This window comes from Scyliorhinus canicula, chromosome 26 (assembly GCF_902713615.1).
Source record: "Scyliorhinus canicula chromosome 26, sScyCan1.1, whole genome shotgun sequence".
NCBI classification, from domain to species: domain Eukaryota; kingdom Metazoa; phylum Chordata; class Chondrichthyes; order Carcharhiniformes; family Scyliorhinidae; genus Scyliorhinus; species Scyliorhinus canicula.
Window position 1 is genome coordinate 17,286,137 of NC_052171.1, and position 19,906 is coordinate 17,306,042.

General features: G+C 47.4%; 1 protein-coding gene across 6 annotated transcripts in view; it reads right to left on the reverse strand.

The window, feature by feature from the left end:
• Positions 1 to 19,906, reverse strand: part of LOC119957330 (netrin receptor UNC5D-like) — a 464,604-nt gene that overhangs the window by 193,371 nt on the left and 251,327 nt on the right. For 4 of the 6 annotated variants that reach the window (XM_038785226.1, XM_038785222.1, XM_038785221.1 and 1 more), the window contains one exon: positions 11,764 to 11,979. In XM_038785226.1, the coding sequence (XP_038641154.1) occupies positions 11,764 to 11,854 (91 nt within the window). In that variant the 5' untranslated portion in view covers positions 11,855 to 11,979. The remainder of the gene's footprint in view (positions 1 to 11,763; positions 11,980 to 19,906) is intronic. The other 2 variants (XM_038785223.1, XM_038785227.1) reach the window with 1 other exon arrangement.

The window sequence follows — 19,906 nt, forward strand, 5'->3', positions numbered from 1 at the left end:
TGTTGGGTTACGGGTATAGGGTGGATACGTGGGTTGAGTAGGGTGATCATGGCTCGGCACAACATTGAGGGCCGAAGGGCCTGTTCTGTGCTGTACTGTTCTATGTTATCTTTAGGGTTGTGGATTCCAGCCCCCCTGCAGTCTGGTACGAAAGGTGTGTCCGAAGTACCATCTTCTGAATGAGATGTCAAACTGAGGCATCCTCTCAGCTCAACACAAAAAAAATGTCACAGCATTCTGAGGGTCGAGAGGCTGAAGTGTTCATCGTGGGCCTGGGAGAATCACTTCTTCCGCAGCTTTGCCAAGTCCCAGGAGGAAAGGAAAAGGCCCCTTGCGAGAGCAGAAGCATTTTGTCGGCGGCAGTGCTGGGCCGTACACAGCTGGCATCGTTTAGCCTCCTGTGCCCGACTGACGACATGGCCTTTACTCCGCCCGCGGAGACGGGGCAGAGGGACAATCTTCCGTAACCTCCACACCTCGTCCTGGTTCTCAACTCGAGTCTTTCGGAAGTGAAAATTGACGAGTTTCCCAAACGTGCCGAAATTATTCAAATTCATCAACCAGTGTGTCTTCAAATTACTTTCAAAAACTTATAACCTGAAATAACAGCATGATAGAATGTTGCAGCACAGTAACGACCGTGCTTTAAAAGCTGTTCACATTTTTAGAAAGCGGAGGTGATCTTCTGGAACCTTCTTGAAGCTGCCCACAGTCAGAATTGGTGGATATCTCGGTTTGTCCAGCATCACGGTGGGGAGACAGCGTAGAAAAATACAGCACAGAACAGGCCCTTCGGCCCACCATGTTGTGCAGAACTTTTTTCCTAGATTAAGAACAAATTAATCTACACCCTATCATTCTACCGTAATCCATGTACCTATTCAATAGCTCTGCATCCTATCTATGACTCTTTGCAGCCGACAACAGCCCTCCTCACTATCCACAACTCTAACAAGCTTCGTATCGTCTGCACATTCACTGACCCACCCTTCAACTCCCTCATCCAAATCATTAATGAAAATAACAAACAGCAGAGGACCCAGAACTGATCCCTGTGTTACAACACTGGTAACTGGGCTCCAGGTTGAATATTTGCCATCCACCACCACTCTCTGACTTCTATCGGTGAGCCAGTTCGTTATCCAACTGGCTAAATTTCCCACTATCCCATGCCTCCTTACTTTCTGCATAAGCCTACCATGGGGAACCTTGTCAAATGCCTTACTAAAATCCATGTACACCACATCCACTGCTTTACCTTCACCCACGTGCTTGGTCACCGCCTCAAAGAATTCAATAAGACTTGTGAGGCAAGACCTACCCCTCACAATCTGTGCTGACTATCTCTAATCAAGCAGTGTCTTTCCAGATGCTCAGAAATCCTATCCCTTAGTACCCTTTCCATTATTTTGCCTACCACCGAAGTAAGACTAAATGGTCTGTAATTCCCAGGCTTATCCCTATTCCCTTTTTTTGAACAGGGGCACGACATTCGCCACTCTCCAATCCCCTGGTACCACCCCTGTTGACAGTGAGGACAAAAAGATCATTGTCAACTGCTCTGTAATTTCATCTCTTGCTTCTCATAGAATCCTTGGATATATCCCGTCAGGCCCGGGGGACTTGTCTATCCTCAAGTTTTTCAAAATGCCCATCACATCTTCCTTCCTAACTGCTGCTCTGCAGAGCCTTGGACCATTTTGTGAGGGCCACGTAGTTTGTGAGTCAAACAAAACTTAACTTGATTTCCACAGCACCAGTACTTTGCTGCTGGTCTTCTCTCTGGCTGGTACCTAAGTGACCCGTTCGAGGAAACCGGAGCACCTGGAGGAAACCCACACACACACGGGGAGGACGTGCAGACTCTGTCTGTGCGGAGTCTGCACGTCCTCCCCGTGTGTGTGTGTGGGTTTCCTCCGGGTGCTCCGGTTTCCTCCCACAGTCCAAAGATGTGCGGATTAGGTGGATTGGCCATGCTAAATTGCCCGTAGTGACTTGAAAGTAAGGTTGTGGGGGGGGGGGGGGGGTTTGTTGGGTTACGGGTATAGGGTGGATACGTGGGTTTGAGTAGGGCGATCATTGCTCGGCACAACATCGAGAGCCGAAGGGCCTGTTCTGTGCTGTACTTTTCTATGTTCTATTTATACAACAGAAAAAGTTCACGAATGCCCCACCCCCTTATCGGGGGAGCTTCAGGTAACTAATTGTCCCGACCCAATAGGATCTGTGCAGGTTACAACTGTCCACATTGACACCGCAGCACAAACCTTTGCAGACAGTCAGAGGTGTGTGTATGTGTATATTTCAGATGCTCACCTGAGGTTAAGGAGATGCTGTGTCTCTCTGCATTTTATCAGGTGTGCTGACCTGGAGGATGTCCCTCTTCCTGCTCCTGTCTCAACATCCTGCTCCTGTCTCAACATCCTATCTCCAGCACCGTGCCCAGAATGAAGTAGGTTTGGGGTTTGTAAGGGTTAATCTGTGGCACTGTGTAAATAGCACCTCCCATTCGGATGATCTGAGAGAACACTTGAGTTGGAGAGGAGGGGGGAGAATGTTCATGGCTTCAGCAGTGTAACAACTAGACATGGATAGCTGTACATGAGAGAGAACACAGAACAGCACAGTACAGGCCCTTCGGCCCACGATGTTGTGCCGACCATCTATCCAAATCGAAGATCAACCTAATCGGTACGCCTTCCATTTACTGCTGTCCATGTGCCTGTCCAAGTGTCGCTTAAACATCCCTAATGATTCTAACTCCACCACCTCTGCTGGCAGTGCATTCCACGCACCCGCCACTCTCTGTGTAAAGAACCTGCCCTGACATCTCCCCTATACCTTCCTCCAATCACCTTAAAATTATGTCACCTCGTGACAGCCATTTCCACCCTGGGGAGAAGTCCCTGGCGATTCACTCTATCCATGCCTCTCATCACCCTGTACACCTCTATCAAGTAACCTCTCTTCCTTCTTCGCTCCAGTCAGAAAAGCCTGAGATCCCTCAACCTTTCTTCATAAGACATGCCCTCCAGTCCAGGCAGCATCCTGGTAAATCTCCTCTGCACCCTCTCCAAAGCATCCACATCCTTCCTAAAATGAGGTGACCAGAACTGGACACAATATTCCAAGTGTGGTCCAACCAGGATTTTATAAAGCTGCAGCAAAACCTTGGGGATCTTAAACTCAATCCCGCTATTGTTATGGGAGCGGTGTTTTCAGAACCCCAAAATGTATCATGGAGTTCAACCAACCTCTCCCTTTAATGTATTGTTGCTTTTGAAGCACACAGTTGGTCTCCAGGTGTGGTATTACAATTATGGACACGTGTGTTTTTAAACACAAAATATTGTTTATTCCATGAATTCAACTTAACCTTTTTAAATAAACATTGGATCACTTACCAGCCCTTACTTCAAAGATAACCCCAAAAATAACACAACACTAAATAATCCCTCAAAATGTTCCTTCAAACCTCCAAAAGACTTAACACCTTTAAACAGAAACACATCAGGTTAAAGACATTACTATTATGAGTTTAAATCACCCAAATGTTTCAGAGATAGATCACCGCAGATCCAGCTCACTGCAAACACAGACACACCCAAGCCCTTTTCCTTAAAATTGAAACTAAAACTCCCAAAAAGCAGAAGTGAGCTCAGCTCAACTACCCCCACCCTCTGACATCACTTGAGTAATATGAGCTGCTCTATTTCTTAAAGGTACATTGCTTAAACATCCATTCCTTAAAGGTACTCTCACATGACACTGTTAATGAAAGCCAACACACCATAAGCCTTCTTAACAACGCTATAGTTAAACTGTATAAAATAATCCAATTGTTGTTTTGAACATAACACCTCATCATTCTCAAACTCGATGAACCAACCGAGAACAAACTGGACATGATGTTCTAACTGACCAGTGTTTTAGAAAGATTCACCATAACTTACCCATTTTCCTATTGAATGCTTCTAGTAATAAATCAAAGAATTAAATGTCTTTCAACAGTCTTCTCAACTTTCCCGGGATTTGTGTACGTTGAGCCCGACATCCCTCCATTCCTGCATCTTCCAAAAACTGCTCCATCTTTTAAAATGATCCTTTCAGCAACCAATGCACAAATGACCAGATGCCATGGGTGTGGAGTCTGTCGTGTTTTAAGGGGGAGCATTTTTAATTTGTCTCTGACACGCCAAATGGAAACTTGACCTGAACCGAGTTGTGCAAGTAACATTTGTGAATAGGAGAAATGACCAATGCGACTCCCATCGGTGAACAACAATTATTTGGCCCTTGGGTGTGCAGAACACTGATGGTACCTCCTGGGAACATGGCCCATTCCATGTGCGCTCCGATTGCAGACTTGTTGTATTCTGGGAACAAACGCCAGCCCTGGGCAAGAGCATCAACTCTGTTGTCAACTTCTGAGAGAACCTGATGCCTCCAAGTAAAAATTAATGATCGTTTTTAATGAAGGATTATTTGCATGAAATGCAGCAGCTTTCATGATCGCAGCACGCCTCCAAGTACTTTGAAGCCACTTTGGACTGTTGTCTGTGAGCAACCTTAGCAGCTAATTTACACATAGCAAAGTGTCACAGACAGCAAATGAGGTGAATGGTCAGAACAGCACAGAGTGAGGCCATTCACCCATCAGCCGTGCCCTGGCCCTTTTGTAAGATTAATCCAATTTACTCCTATGCCTCAATGCTTTTCAACAGTCATCCTGTAAATCCGAATCTAGGTGATGAGTTAATCTCTTCTGGTATTCGGTGAGCGCTAGCCTAGAATTCGATCTGACCTCCTTCCCTCCCTGGGTTTAATGCTGAATCATGATGAGAGCCCTGTAGAGCAGTTAATATCGGATCGATACTCTCACATGCTATTTCACATTCCTTAGCAGGAAGATGGTCATGGATGAGAATGACCATTCACACGCACAATCTCCCGATAATCAGCTGCAGACATGATAATGATGTGACTAAACAGTAGCTCGCCCTGGAGAGGTTCCAGGCAATAAGGGTTCAAATTAGATCATAAATCGCAAGGCTGAAATTTTACTAATTTATGACAATAATTTAAAACTCGGGGATAAAAATTTTTAGCCTTGAAGCGGCTGCAGGCTACATTTTTATTTTTTTACTGTGTGTGGACAAGGTCATTAGGGTGCTTTAATTCAACAATGCAGCACAGTGGTGAGGCACCGTAAATGAAGGACAGCATCTTCTGACAAGTGGCAATCATCGACATGTTGCTGTTTCACTCCTACTTTACTGCGCCACAGTGGACGCACTTTTTTCTGGCCGCTACGCCTGATCCTGACCTTTTGCAAAAACGTGGAGCATCTCAGAAACCAAACGTTTATCGGGGAAGATGTGCAGAGGCAGGAAAGACAAGTCATTGTATGTAACTCCCTGGATACAATGATGTTGGTGAGAGGAGTCCCAGCTGGGTGATACAGGACAGGCATTTGAGGAGGATGGACTCGTTAACCATGAGCTGGGTCGGGAAAGACAAGGAGGGAAAGTTAAAATTTGAATCAAAAGCCCACTGCAGGTCGGGGAGGCAGTTTCTTGAGAAAGTCTCGGTGGTGGGTCAAATTACCCTCCTTCGGTGCTTCACAAGTCCGGAAGGACATTATCTGGCCTGATCCTGCAGGGCATTCCCGAGGACATGCTGTGTTGTTGGAGGTGAAACAGCAAACCTTGGGCTTGTCTGCTTTTCCAGTTGGGCACCGACAATCCAACAGCATTGTTGAAAGAGAAGCAACGTCCTGGCCCACGTTCCCCTCTCAGCCAGCCTAAAGGCTAATTGGCCCTCCAACCCCAGGCTATTTGTGAGATGTTGCTGAATGGGAACTGGCCTCTGAGTTTGCCAATAAAACAAGCCACGATGCTTATGGAGTGATTTGAGACACTTCTGAAAAGTGGGGTGAGGTGAAAGATTTTTTTTCAGAGGTCCTCCTTTCTTGTTGAAACAGGCTGCAAAACCTCCTGCACTAAATTAACACGACAGACATGATCGATATATATGTGTGCACACATAAACATCAAATTGGAACAAAGGCAGGAACAGAGTGCATTCAAGTCTGTAATGTAATACCTAATTTTGAGATGACGGTAACAAGCTGGCCATTTGTGGTGTAATCTGAACACTTTGATTAAATGCCAGCCGCACAATCACTCCCCAGGTATCCATTATTCAAAACCTCCCATCAGCAGGTAGTGTGTGTGCTTTGGCAACGCTTTACAGTGGATTCTGGAACTGATTTCAAAAGCCCTTGGCCGGTCCTCTTTTTTACTTTGGCACATGCTGCTGGCCACACTCCCCAATGTGTCCGTTTGTACGCTAATCTTGCACAGCGTGATTTCGCACCAATTGTTGCTGAGACTTTGAGTGACACCGTCGACAGAAATGCCTTCATTCAGCCTGGTGCACGAATAAGGATAAACTGGGAGTCGAGTTTGTTCCCGTATTTACTGAATTAAAAACAAATACCTTCCACAGATGTCTTTCTTTTCTTAAAAACTCAATCTTGAGATGGAAATGACGTTGGCACGGCCAGCATTTATTGCCCTTCCTTAATTTCCCTTGAGCAGGCGATGGTGACAATTTGAGTGGCTTGCCAGGCCATTTCAGAGGACAAATAGGAGTCAATCACACTGAGGTCCCACCCCGGGCCAGTTTTAGAGGATGTTGGATCACGATTTCATGATTCCAGATGGCGAGAGCTCAAGTACTGCACAGCTAGTTCCAGCTTTAAGGGACTTACCAGGGCATGGGGGGGACTATCAAGGACGCCGAGGTCCCAGGTTCAATCCCGGCTCTGGGTCACTGTCCGTGTGGAGTTTGCAAATTCTCTCCGTGTTTGCGTGGGTTTCGCCCCCACAACCCAAAGATGTGCAGGGTAGGTGGGTTGAACAAGTTAAATTGCCCCTTAATTGGAAAAATTGAATTGGGTACTCTAAATTTACATTAAAAACAAGAGATTATGGGCTCCTTCAGTTCCTCTTGCATGCACGAGGATGACATTCCGACGCCTGTTCAGGTACACTGAGGGAGAATTCACAATGTCCAATTCACCTAACAAACATGTCTTTCGGTACTTGTGTGAGGAAATCGGAGTACCCGGAGGAAACCCACGCAGTCACGGGGAGAACATGCAGACTCTGCACAGACAGTGACCCAAGCCAGGAATCGAACCCAGCACCCTGGCGCAATGAACCACTGTGTTACCGTATCCCATAACCAATACCAAAAAGACATACTGTCTGGTCATGATCACGTTTACTCTTTGTGGGATCTTACTGTGTGCACATTGCCTGCTCTATTTCCTGCACTACAACAATGATTTCAGAAAGTACCTCATTGGCTGCAAAGGCGCCATATAAATGCAGGTCTTTTTCTTCATTACAGTATTGACTACAGTTTAACTGAGCTTCACGGGCTGAAAAACACTTGTGACTATTGTCTGGTTATTAAAGGCACCATGTGAGTTTTTTTCTTCATTCACAGAATGTGGGTGTGACTGGTAAAGCCCCACGGTAATTGCCCTGAGAAAGCGACTTGTTGAGAACGGCCTTTTTCATGGATCCGAGAGACTTGTTAGGCCGCTTCGAAGGTCAGTGAAGAGTCAACCACGTTGCTCTTGGTCTAGAGAAATGCATAAGTCAGGCTGGGTAGCCACACCTTCCCAAAAGGACACTGGTGTCAGTAACTGAAGTTAATCCATAGTAAGCAAGGCTGTATTTTTTAAACATTCTACATTTATTAAATTTAATTTAAATTCCCCAGCAGCATTGCTGGCTCTTGAACGTGTCGCTAGATTATTCCTCCAGGCCTCGAGATTACCGGTCCAGTAACACAGCCACTGTGCAACCATAACAAAAATACAATATTTTTCTTCTTCTGCATCCTGTACATCTCCCTGAGGTTTGCTTTGCAATTGTTTTTTTTTTGTTGAGCCCCTGCATATCAGATCGCTTCTTTATAGCTCTTGGCTCTCTTGTAAAGATCAACTGAGTTTTCCTCTGCAGCTCGCTCAGCTTGGAGCACAGGAGGAGGCCAAACCTTCATGTGTTGCTACAAACACATCTGATGCCTCCTGGAACTCTCTCATTAGATATTCATGTTGTAATAATTTGGAAACTACTTTCCCTCCCCATCCCCCCTCCATCCTCTTACTTGTGAGATGAAACGTTTAGGTTTATAAGTGTAAATATTATAATGATAATGTGATTTTATGTACTGGATACTCTCACTTCTCAAAAGAAGTCTCAAAAGAAATGAAAGCTGTCAACATCCTGGGGGTTGGGGGGGGGGGGGGGGGGGGGGGGCGGCACGGTGGCGCAGTGGTTAGCACTGCTGCCTCAAGGCGCCGAGGACCCGGGTCACTATCCGTGTGGAGTTTGGACATTCTCCCTGTGTCTGCGTGGGTCTCACTCCCACAACCTAGGGGAGCACGGTAGCATTGTGGATAGCACAATCGCTTCACAGCTCCAGGGTCCCAGGTTCGATTCCGGCTTGGGTCACTGTCTGTGCGGAGTCTGCACGTCCACGTGTGCGTGGGTTTCCTCCGGGTGCTCCGGTTTCCTCCCACAATCCAAAGATGTGCAGGTTAGGTGGATTGGCCATGATAAATTGCCCGTAGTGTCCAAAATTGCCCTTAGTGTTGGGTGGGGTTACTGGGTTATGGGGATGGGTGGAGGTGTTAACCTTGGGTAGGGTGCTCTTTCCAAGAGCCGGTGCAGACTCGATGGGCCGAATGACCTCCTTCTGCACTGTAAATTCTATCTATATGCAGTTTAGCTGGATTGGCCACGCTAAATTGTCCTTTAATTGGAAATTTTATTTTTTAACAAACATCCTGGGGGTTACCACTGACCAGAAACTGAACTGGACTTGCCACGTAAATAGTGTGGCTACATGATCAAGTCAGAGGCTAGGAAACTTGTGGCAAGTAACTCGGCTCCTGAATTTCCATTATCTACAAGGAGCAATTCAGGTGGGTGAGTGCAGCTATCAACAACACCTGAAGAAACGTAACACCATGCATGGCAACGCAGCCAGCTTCACTGGCACTCCGTCTGCAAACATTCACTCGCGCCACCATTAACGCACAGTAGCAGCCGTGTGTACCATCGACAAGATGCACTGCAGGAACTCCCCAATGTTCCTTAGATAGTACCTGCAACCCACACCCGCGGGCATCTACAAGGCGCAGCAGATTAATGGGATCAGCACCATCTGGAAGTTCCCCTCCCAAGTCACTTTCACCTCGACTTTGGAGTATATCGCCATTCCTACACTGTCGCTGGGTCAAAATCCTGAAACTCCCTCCCTAACAGTACTGTAGGTGCACCTACACCACTTGGCTGCAGTAGCTGAAGAAGGGAGCTCACCCTTTCAGGGAGCTATCAGGGATGGTGATTAATACTGACTCAGCCAGTGATGCCCACATCCCACGAATGAATATTTTTAAAAAAAACTACCTGTCTCAGAAGAACTGAAAATTCTGTGCGCCGCAAATGGACTTGGTAGATTTATGCCAAACACTGTTTTATTCCACGGTCAGCTCCGAAATGACTTGGGGCCAGAAAAATGACAGCACGGTGGCACAGTGGTCAGCAGAGCCGGCCCAAGGTACCGGCAACTCGGGCAGTCGCCCGGGGGCGCCATGTGCTAGGGGGCGCCAGAGACTCGGGTCCCGCGCATGCGCAGTTGGGCCGGTGCCAACCAGCGCATGCGCGGTGGCCGCCCTCCCCCAGGGCGGCCCCTCCCGCCCCCTCCGTCCCCCTTACCCCCTCGGCCCCGCCCCCCCCCATAGCCCCCCCTCGGCCCCGCCCCCTCCGCCCCCCCCCTCGGCCTCAGCCCCGCCCCCCGCCCCCCCCCCGCCCCCCCCCCCCCCCCCGGAAGGGCGCCGAAGTTCAGCTGGCCCGGGGCGCCAGCAACCCTAGGGCCGGCGCTGGTGGTCAGCACTGCTGCCTCACACTCACAGTGCCAGGGACCCAGGTTCAACTCCGGCCTTGGGTCACTGCCTGTGCGGAGTTTGCACTATCTCTCGTATCTGCGTGGGTTTCCTCCGGGTGCTCCGGTTTCCTTGGCCAGGCGGCGTGGCCATGATAAAATTGCCCCTTAATGTCCAGGGATGTGCAGGTTAGGTTACGGGGATAGGGGGAGTGGGCACGTGAACTGTGTTCATTCAAAGTGTCGGTGCAGACTCAACAGGCCAAATGGCCTCCTGCTGAGCTGAGGGAATTCTATGAAAAATACAAACTGAAGTTGAAAAACAAGTCAATTGGTGAAAATGCTTCCGTCAACAGAAGTGAAAAATTGCAGTTTAAGTCTTATGATGGGATGGAATTCAAAACCATGAACTACAATAAACAATGTTGAAGAAAATCGCTCCTCAACATCGGGTGGCAAATTGTTGCAGACTTTAACTGAGCAATGATATTAAAAGTAGCTGCGCGGTCTGGCTTGGGTCCCGGGGTGATTGGAACCAGACCAAACGGCTCTTGCTGGTGACCTAACCAGTTGGAGGTTCAGCCCACCGTCCACACAAAGTGGTTTAGGAGAGCATCCCAAACACAAGAGGTTCTCAACAAGTTTCTTTTTAAAACTTGCGAGTGTCGAACCTTCATTGTCAGAAAGGTGCATTATTTTGCAAACTGACATCACAGTGATCAGGTGAGCGAGGGAGGCCCACAGTATTGTGGTTAACTGCTCTATTAAATGGCCCGTGAAATAGCTACTCCGTTCTAAGGCAATTAGAGATGGGTACCAATGCTGTCCCAGGCAGGGACGCCCACATCCCGCGAATCAACCAGTATCAGCCGAGTTGAGTCTCTGTCTTCATTTGAGTTGTTAATGGGTTTTGAATGGTTGTCAAGAAGAGTGGCTGCAGGCAGGACAAATGAATCTGGTAAGCTCGACGCTGTTATGGGAAGAGGGCTGGATTGGCATCCTGAGTGAGACAGACTGAAGGGACTGATGAGAAACAAAAAAGATTGGGAGGTGAGACACAGAGAAGATGCAGAGGAACACAGGATGGGAGAGAAAGAGAGGGGGCCAGGAGAGACAACCGCCAGATAGATGGCCGGGGCAATTGCGGAGTGGATGTGATGTGGGAGCGAGAAGGTCTAAGTTACGAGAGATAATGCTAGAAAACAGGAAAATTCTGGAGAGAGAGAGAACGAAAGAAATGCGAGGGGAGCAAGGCCAGGGAGAACGATATGTAAAAGTGAAGAGACATGAGAAAGATGGCAAAGTAAGAGCAGGTAAGCAGGATGGAGAGTCCACGAGAGTAGTTGACTGAGAAACAGGGAGGACAGAACTAAGTAAGGAGCTGACAAGTTCGGGAGGGGGGGGGGGGGGGGGCAAAAATGGAAGTATGGGGGAATATCTAAATCGTTACTGGTGGAGTCTGGCTTCACTAAATGGAGTGTTTGTAGTCCTGCCTGATCTCCCTAAACGCCCACAGCTTCAAATGAGTCACCTAAAAATGACTAAAACAAGTACTCCACACTGCCAATTCTCCGCTGTGAATCTTCACAGTAATCATCTGTGTTTGAAGATGATTCACTGCTCACCCACCCTTCCAACATCCCCACTCCCCTCCCAACATCCCAAGCAGAGGATAAATCGTTTCAATTAGTTTAACACTGCTGCACACTAATTTATTGTCGGGATGATTAAAGCAGCTGTCTGAAACGATCGATGCGCCCTCCACCGAAACCCACACAAAGGAGCTAGCGTTACCTGTGTACTCGTCCACGTGTTCTTCAAGCACGTGTTCGTTCTGGTGGACCCAGTCTCCGTTGCACTTGAAGAAGATCTGCATGGCAGGCATTGCTTTGCAGCGCAGCTTGATGGGGTTGTTCTTCACAATGTAAGAGTCCTCTGGTTCAACCAGGAAGCGTGGCAGGGTCCCCAATGGTATGGATTCGGGCAGGCTCTCTCCATTACCTCCCCCTGCTGAGGAAGAACATGGTGAAATTCAGTCAGACTGTCAATACTGTTGGACAAAACATGCATGCAACCTCTTGAGTAGAGGACCCCTGAAACAGGCGAAACCACCCTGGAATGGATGCCGATTTCCAAGTCCCTTCAAGCGACAGCTGCTAGACCTGATTCTCACTGGGAAACGGTCATCCTTAACATGAGAAAAAAACCATGGGTGCGATTCTCTGTCCTGCCAGCACTGTTTTCCCACGCCCCCACCAACAGTGGATCTCCATTCATGCAGCCAGCCAACGGGGTTTCCCGTTGTGGTCTACTCCCATGCCGTCGGGAGTGGGTGCACTGCCGGCGGGGCGGAGGATTGCACCGACGGAGAATCCCGCAGCTTTTTTTACACCGCGAGTGATCAGGATCTGGAGTGCACTGCCTGAGTTTTTCTTCCCCAGTTGTTTAGTGCAGGGTAGCCTGGATGGAACCAGAAGGTTGTCTCCTGTCTGCCATAGTTTGTACTGTTCCAAAGTAAATCTGCAAGAAGGTAGAGAACTTTAAATTGCTTCTCGACCACAAATGTAAATGAAGGACAAGTTGAAGATACGTCCCACACATTCAACTCTCTGATTGCATTCCATGAAAATATTCCATGGGCAAAGCAGCATAGAATTCATCACGCTGCACACAGCAGGTATTCTGAGAGGCAGGACCATAGGGCTTTCCAAAATCAGATAAAATAAGATGAGGCTTAACGGCAGGGCTCATTGATACCTCACATGTCATTTGTGTTTAATTTATCTCTCTCTCTCTTCAATCTGGCGATCACTCTCGTTTAGAAATTTCTCCCAGTTCTGATCTGAAAGGGCAGTGTTTCTGCTCTCCCCAGGACACCTCGCACGGCTGGCTGAAATAAACACTCGCCATAACTGAAATATCACCAGCTAATTGATCTCTTGCCTCGAAGTCATAAAATGGGGCTGGTTTAGCTCACTGGGCTAAATCGCTTGCTTTTAAAGCAGACCAAGCGGGCCAGCAGCACGGTTCGATTCCCGTACCAGCCTCCCCGGACAGGCGCCGGAATGTGGCGACTAGGGGCTTTTCACAGTAACTTCATTGAAGCCTACTCGTGACAATAATGCGATTTTCATTTTCATTTCATTAATTCTCAATTTCCAGACCTCGCCCACCAATGGAAAATCTCCTCGCTGAGCCTTGTGGTGGGAGGGGTGAAAGTATTTGTAACTTGGCTCAGCATGTTTCCTGTCAGACAGCAATGTGTTACAACTGACCCACACTCCAGCTCCTTCAGAAAAGCCACTGAAATCTGGTCACTTGTTAAGCTGTTAACCGAGCACAAGCCGACAGAAATTGGCTAATTCCCCTGGGTAATCTGCCTGTTTTGAGTGATTGGGTTAATGTGCAGGAAGGCTCTTGATCAAACCATATTAGTCAATATGTCTGCGCTGAAACAATTATCTGTAGGCTGAGGCGTCGGTTGGAATATTTAACTCACCAGGCAATTAAGAACAGAGCTGTGAAATCGGGGGGGGGGGGGGGGGGGGGAATCAAAAACTGCAAATGTGAATTATTCGCAAAGATTTCTCTGAAAAGTTCACGTTCAGAAGAGAGACTTTTGTCAGTTCCGATCTGACCTGTCTTTTTTTCTTAAGGTGATGACGGAGCTGTTCTGTATTTCCAACATTATCTGCCTTCACTTCCAATGCAATTAGGGAGTGCATGTGTGTCCCAGTGAGGTGGTTTCACATATATTTTTCACCATCGGTAACAGAGGATCAGCACAAAGCATGCAAGTCCTTCTGAACCAACATCAGCTGAAGAGGACTCTACTTTTTTCCGCATTGTTTCATGGGATGCGGCAAGGCCAACATTCACTGCCCATCCCTAATTGCCCTCCTCAGACGGTGGTGAGCTGTCACCTTAATGTGCCGCAGTTTTATTGGAACGGGACTCCCCGGTGCTTAATATCATCTGTACTTCATGCTTTGCTTAATATCATCTGTACTTCATGCTTTGCTTAATATCATCTGTAGTTCATGCTTTGCTTAATATCATCTGTACTTCATGCTTTGCTTAATATCATCTGTAGTTCATGCTTTGCTTAATATCATCTGTAATAAATATTGATTTGTCCTTAAGTGGTAACAACCCTGACTTTCCTCCTTTTCAGACGTTTAAAACCTACCTCAAGCCTTTAACAATACCTCCCTATGTGGCTCGTGTCAAGTTTTGTAGGCTAACACTTTTGTGTGTAGCACCTCGAGACATTTTATGACTTCGAGGCAAGAGATCAACACAAAGTTGATGTTGTTATTTTTGCCAAACAAAAAATGGGTCACAATTCAGACCGTGATTAATTTTCCCTCAAGAGGTGCTGTTTGTGGGAAGGTGTGCAGAGCAGTATTTTACTCAGGGGAAGTAACATCTCCATTTCAATGAGATGAGATATGCTCCTGTTCTGGAGCCTATTTTCTGACTGGCAGCGGCTGCAGCTTCAATTGCACAGCCATTGTGGAAGGCAAATATCAACAAGAGTGGAAACACAAGCTGGTGTTACCTGATCAAAGACACAGTCAGCCATTCCCCCTGGATTGGAGGAGAATTTCAAAAAACACATGAGGTGATTACTCTGTCGGGCCTCCACTGAATAAGCCAGGGCTTTTCAGACTTTGAGTTGCAAGATATGCTGTGCATTTTAGTAAAATCCCAAGGACTCCAGAAAATGTTGATGTACACCCAGGGGCTCCTGGCAAATGTTAACACTGCCTCTCTCAGGGGGATCCCCTGCAATATCAATGTCCTTTCAGGCATACCTACAAATACTGGCAAATTCCCAGGTAACCCCTACAAATGCTCGTGTGTACCCAGGTCGTCTCATTAAAAACTGACACAAACACTCTCAACGACCGGGTACAAATACTGATGAAGTGTTTGAGACCTCGCTCTGTAAATACTAGCAGACTCCTGGGAGCCTCCTACAAACATCAGCACTCTCCTCGGAACTCCTCTGTAAACAATGGTGTATTCTCAGCGAACTCCAAAGTCCGATGCAATACCGCAGACTCGGTTAACACAGATAGAACATAGAACATTACAGCGCAGTACGGGCCCTTTGGCCCTCGATGTTGCGCTGACCCGTGAAACCATCTGAAGCCTATCTGACCTACACTATTCCATTTTCATCCATATGTCTATCCAGTGACCACTTAAATGCCCTTAAATTTGGCGAGTCTACTACTGTTGCAGGCAGGGCGTTCCACACCCTTACTACTCTCTGAGTAAAGAAACTGCCTCTGACATCTGTCCTATATCTATCACCCCTCAATTTAAAGCTATGTCCCCTCGTGTTGGTCATCACCATCCGAGGAAAAAGACTCTCACTGTCCACCCTATCTAACCCTCTGACTAGCTTACAGGTCTCTATTAAGTCACCTCTCAGCCTTCTCCTCTCTAACGAAAACAACCTCAAGTCCCTGAGCCTTTCCTCGTAAGACCTTCCCTCCATACCAGGCAACATCCTAGTAAATCTCCTCTGAACCCTTTCCAAAGCTTCCACATCCTTCCTATAATGTGGTGACCAGAACTGCACGCAGTACTCCAGGTGCGGCCGCACTAGAGTTTTGTACAGTTGCAGAATGACCTTGTGGCTCCGAAACTCAATCCCCCTACTGATAAAGGCTAGCACACCATATGCCTTCTTAACAGCCCTATTAACCTGGGTGGCAACTTTCAGGGATTTATGTACCTGGATGCCGAGATCTCTCTGTTCATCTACACTACCAAGAATCTTGCTATTAGTTCCTGTTACTCCTTCCAAAGTGAACCACCTCATACTTTTCCGCATTAAACTCCATCTGCCACCTCTCAGCCCAGCTCTGCAGCTTATCTATGTCCCTCTGTAACCTATAACATCCTTCAGCACTATCCACAACTCCACCTACCTTTGTGTCATCTGCAAATTTACTAACCCATCCTTCTACACCCTCTTCCAGGTCATTTATAAAAATGACAAACAGCAGTGGGCCGAAAACAGATCCTTGGGGTACACCACTAGTAACTGAACTCCAGGATGAACATTTGCCATCAACCTCAACCTTCTGTCTTCTTTCAGCTAGCCAATTACTGATCCAAACCGCTAAATCACCTTCAATCACATACTTCCGTATTTTCTGCAATAGCCTACCGTGGGGAACCTTATCAAACGCCTTACTAAAATCCATATACACCACATCAACCGCTTTACCCTCATCCATCTGTTTGGTCACCTTCTCAAAAAACTCAATAAGGTTTGTGAGGCATGACCTACCCTTCACAAAACCGTGTTGAGTATCGCTAATCAACTTGTTCTTTTCAAGATGATTATAAACCCTATCTCTTATAACCTTTCCAACATTTTACCCACAACCGAAGTAAGGCTCACAGGTCTATAATTACCAGGGTTGTCTCTACTCCCCTTCTTCAACAAGTGAACAACATTTGCTATCATCCAGTCTTCCGGCACTATTCCTGTCGACAAAGATGCCAGAGACATCTCTGTAATCACAGGTACAGTTGTGAGGACCTAGCCAAATATCGTCACAGTGGGTCTGAGGGGAATCTGCTTCCCTGTGTCTTTCCACATGGAGGTTGTCACTCATCTGGTTTAACACCATTCCAGTTGTCAAGTCAATTGTCTGGAAACTGGCAAAACAAGAACAAGCAACAAAACTCACACAAATTTATTGCTTTTGTGATCCCTTCACTTTTTAACAGTGTGGGCATTTTAATTGCTTCGTTGCCAAAGATCTTTCTGTAGCACTGTCAACACATGGCATTTCCATACAGCTTGCCTCCCACCCAAGTACTTGGGAGCATTCAGAAAGTTGACGTACCACACCCTTTCAGGGATAGCACCAAGCCCACACTCGACGGGAAGTGTGGGGGGATCCAGTCTCAGTTTCACTTTGAGCTGTGAGCAGAACACAACCCACACAGCTCTGCTGCTGATGTCTTCTACCTTCTGTGCAAATGTGCTACCTGCCCAAGTCTTAATAAATGAACACACAGGCTGCGGGATTCTCCGTCGTCGGGATCCTCTGCTTCACAGGCAGTGCGCTTTCCTCCGCGGGTTTCCCGACGGCGTGGGGAGGCCACAATGGGAAACCGTATTGGCTGGCTGCGGGAACAGAGAATTCTGCTGCTGGAAAATGGAGAATCCCGCCAACGTGTTTATCCGATCCCTTGTGAGTGATTTGGTTCATTTCTTTCATTGTAAAAAAAAAAAATACAACACCCCATGGAGAGCAGATTTCTTCCCTCAGCATCCTGGAAAACATTCATTCACTGCAAATATGAGTCACGGGCCAGTCAGCTTATTTGCTGTCATGTTTGCCACTGCACTTCAAAGCGATTTTGTGTTGGTGAAGAGCCTGAGATATTTCTGGCTGATGTGATAAGATGTGACAATAACCACTAAAAAAAAAGCATAACGGGGAGCTCTGTCAATTTGGAATATAATTAGGTTGTGGGGATTTAAGGTGGTTTAGTCAGTGATAGTGGAGTAAGTGCATACACTTGTAGTATCCTGCTGCAAACACGGAATTACTTTAAAATTAGACTTGTAGAATGTAGAACAGTACAGCACATGCCCTTCAGCCCTCGATGTTGTGCCGAGCAATGATCACCCTACTCAAACCCACGTATCCACCCTATACCCGTAACCCAACAACCCCCGCACCCCCCCCCCCCCCCCCCCCCCCCTTAACCTTACTTTTTAGGACACTACGGGCAATTTAGCATGGCCAATCCACCTAACCCGCACATCGTTGGACTGTGGGAGGAAACCGGAGCACCCGGAGGAAACCCACGCACACACACGGGGAGGACGTGCAGACTCCGCACAGACAGTGACCCTAGCCGGGAATCGAACCTGGGACCCCAGACTGCAAAGTTGAATTCTAAACAATTTAACGGCAAAACACTGATCGAAGCATGAGGGGAGGGCACTTTCAAGAATGCTGTCCGGTCTTCATTCATGGAACTCCACGAAGACTAGCTGATATGGACAGAAAATGCTGAAAACACTGAGTAGACCAATGCTCAATTCTGCACCCCCTCCTTCCAGGTGCAGTAGTCATTTACTTGTATTTCTTTCAATCTAGAATACAGTATTTGCCACTCACGATGTGCCCTCCTCTCCGCTGGGAAGATCATGCACAGATTAAGATGGCCACTTGGTAGAACACCTCAATTCAGGCTTCAAGTATGACTCCAAGCCTTGTATCCATTTGCAATGTTCTTCACCGTCTCATTCTCTCTTTGACTTCAATAGCCATTCCAATGGAATTCAACAGCAACTTGACAAACAGCACCTCCACTTTTTTGATTTGGCACTTAAGCTGTCCAGGCGCAACACTGAATTCAACAATTTCAGATCGTCATCTTTGCCTCTTTTTCACCATCAGCGAATGCTGTTAATGATTCTGTTGCTGTATTTACAGCTCATTAGTGGCCACAAAGAAGTCCCAAACGAGAGGCGTAAAGAAACTTATATTATTACAAAGTAAACTGGCCACAGTACACTTTGGATCCCAGCTGAGGCTACTCCTTCTTGGCTCTCATGTGGGAGCTGATGGGCCCCCATCCTTCAGCGGGGAAGCTCGTATTCTTTGCGGCTGACAGGGAAGCTAATTGGCCCATCGCCGTAGGTTCGTGTGGGGATGGGGCAGGATTTCCTTGCCGTCCATTCTGGCAGTGTCTTGCGGTCTCACTGATTGCCCCCCCCCCCCCGCCGCAGGAAGGGTGTATTCGACAGGAACCCCGTTGACAATGGCGGGACACAGATATTGGATGGAGCATATGGAGTGCAGCACTACTCAGTAGAGAAGATGCGTGGAGAGATCAGTTCAGTCCATAAGAGGGTCGTTCAGGAGTCTGGGAACAGCGGGGAAGAAGCTGTTTTTGAATCTGTTCATGTGTGTTCTCAGGCTTTTGTATCTCCTGCCCGACGGAAGAATGAATAACCCGGGTAGGAGGGGTCTTTGATGATGCTGCCCACTTTTCCCAGGCGGCGGGAGGTGTTCACAGAGTCAATGGATTTGTGTGGTGGACTGGGCGGTGTTCACGACTCTCTGAAGTATTTTGCGGTCCTGGGCCGAGCAGTTGCCATACCAGGCTGTGATGCAGCCAGATAGGATGCTTTCTATGGTGCATCTGTAAAAGTTGGTAAGAGTGAATATGGACATGCCGATGTCCTTAGTTCCCTGAGAAAGTACAGACACTGGTGTGCTTTCTTGATCATAGTGTCGGCGTGGGTGGATCAGGACAGATTTTTGGTGATGTGCACACCTAGGAATTTGAAGCTGTCCACCATCTCCACCTCACCATTGATGCAGACAAGAAGGGGTATACGATACTTTTGCTTCCTGAAGTCATTGCCCAGCTCTTTAGTTTTGTTGCCATTGAGGGAGAGATTGTTGTCATTGTGCGACCACGAGGTTCTTATCTCCCTCCGGTACTCCGACCCACTATGTCCCGTTCCATCAAGTCGCAGGCATGAAATGTTCATTCTACTTTGCTCTCCACAAATGCTGTCTGACCTGATGAGGTTTTTTTTTGTTCCCCCTGCATTTCCCCTGCCGATATTTTGAGATTTTCAGCAGCGACGGTATTCCAATACCAAGCCGGCGTTAAACTGGACAAAAATAGCTCTTCCCCCACTCCTCCCCTGCCACAAAGTAAATTGCCATAACCTGGATGCCGATGGAAAACATCCGTCTGCTTGGATTAGAATAGAATAGAATAGAATAGAACAGTACAGCACAGAACAGGCCCTTCGGCCCTCGATGTTGTGCCGAGCAATGATCTCCCTACTCAAACCCTATACCCTATCCACCCTATACCCGTAACCCTTAACCTTACTTTTAGGACACTAAGGGCAATTTAGCATGGCCAA